General features: G+C 38.1%; 1 protein-coding gene across 1 annotated transcript in view; it reads left to right on the forward strand.

Annotated features, from left to right (window-relative positions):
- The first annotated feature begins 213 nt into the window (after positions 1-213).
- Positions 214-1880, forward strand: part of LOC107657174 (protein NDRG2-like) — a 38410-nt gene continuing 36743 nt past the window's right edge. The window contains exons 1-2 of the mRNA XM_016445196.1: positions 214-261; positions 1190-1222. Of these exons, the coding sequence (XP_016300682.1) occupies positions 214-261; positions 1190-1222 (81 nt within the window). The remainder of the gene's footprint in view (positions 262-1189; positions 1223-1880) is intronic.

Genomic DNA, 1880 nt, shown 5'->3' on the forward strand with positions numbered 1-1880 from the left:
ACTATCCTTACAACAGAAATGACTATAATTCACTCTGTTGAGCTCCACAAAGCACTATAAAAACCTTTTATTATCCCCTTGGGGAAATTCTGTTTCGGTGGGTTTTCACTAAACAATACAACATAACAACAAAAACACAAAACATGACAGAAAAATGTGTATAACAGCAGGAACATTGCAGTGCAGTGTAAGACTGAACCTGTAAGTGTAGTGATGGGACCAGTTCGGGTGAAGCAGAGAAATGAACAGTCACTGAGACTGGTGTGACGCTGCAGACTCGTGTGATTGTGGATCTGCTCCTGGTGGTACAAAGCTCCCTCTGTTCCCACGCATCCTCCAACACTTCAGCTCCTGCTATTTTTGCTCTCTGTGGGTTTCTCGCCCCATTCACTCACTCAGCTCGCTCTGCCCTCTTTAGCTTGTGTACATCTGAAGGATGAGGATAAATACTGGTTTGTAGGTGGATTTGAACCTAGATTTGTTAGACCAGTATCTCCATTTTAGTGGAATAAAATGCGTTGCTAGTTGAGATTAGGACTGCCCAATACAGTTTAATACAGTTGATTACTGCAATATTAACAATATATTTGCAATTGCTTTTATTTAGCTATTAATTAGACTAGTTTTGTGATCCTTGTCTTGTGATCATGATTATAAGATTAAGACTGAGATGTTTTAATAGTGTCTGATATAAACGTCAGTAACAGAGTTTAGAAGTTCCATTTCTGTGAAACGCTTCAAATGCAACGCTTCAGTGATTTATTTGTGGCACCACTCAAAAAAAAGTGGCATGTTTCATGCATTTCCACATCAAGTATGATTTTTTCTCGCTAAATGCTTTAGTACATTTTTGCTGTATTTTAAAGACATATTGCTAGATTGGTGCATATAAATGAAAAAAAATAAATGTTGTTCTTGCATTTTACATTTTTTTGACAAACTGTGCTTTGGGTTTTACTGTATTTTTTGCAATTTTCAGCTGAAATAATGGACACTCTAATTGAACAGAATCACCATTTTGAGCTAATTCAGAGCAATTATATAAATATTGATAAATACTGAACAGTGGCTGAAAATATTGAGATGGTTCATAGCTGTTTTATAACCCAGTCCTATTCAAGTAATAAGTTGTAAATTAGCTGTCATGCAGCCTTCAGTCATAGTTTGACTCCGCCCACATGTTGCTTAGGTCGAGTTGTATCATGACTGTTATGCTGTGAAAGTAATTACAGAAAATCATTTTGATGCAGGGTCTGCTTGAAAACACTTTCTTGTTTTGTCTTGTTCCTTGTGGACTGTGTGACCTGAATGATGTTACGTTATGAAACATTGAAGTGGTGCAGAATTCTGGGTAAACCGAGGGTTTACATAAGCCAAGGAGTTTGAGGTGTTTCAGTGATGGCTGTGGCCGTAGATTACATCTGCATAATAAGATCTGGAGGTTTTTTTTTTTTTTCGTGTCGCTTCCAAATGGTGACAGGCCTCCAGCGTGAAGGTTGTTCCAGGAGAGAGTTTGTGTTGGAAAGGGAACATCTTGTCTTTCAGTGGTGTGGCTCTTTAATGATGCACATCAGTTACGCAAGGACGCTTAATCACGACGGCTGTTTGATTCTCTGTAATGAGCCGAGTCATTGTGCTTTACTGAAAAATCACAAGTACACGCTGAGCCGTAATGATTGAGAGAATCAGCAAGTCATTTGATGAAATTCAGACCGCTGAGATTCACCAAGAGTCAGATTCCTTCATACTGCTGGAGAAAAAGACATTGACGAGTAAAGAACAGAACTGACATGAAAGGAAATGAGATAGATAGACAGACAGATAGATAGATAGATAGATAGATAGATAGATAGATAGATAGCTAGCCAGATGATAGATAG

This window comes from Sinocyclocheilus anshuiensis, unplaced genomic scaffold, assembly GCF_001515605.1.
Source record: "Sinocyclocheilus anshuiensis isolate Anshui unplaced genomic scaffold, SAMN03320099.WGS_v1.1 scaffold171, whole genome shotgun sequence".
Taxonomy (NCBI): Eukaryota; Metazoa; Chordata; class Actinopteri; order Cypriniformes; family Cyprinidae; genus Sinocyclocheilus; species Sinocyclocheilus anshuiensis.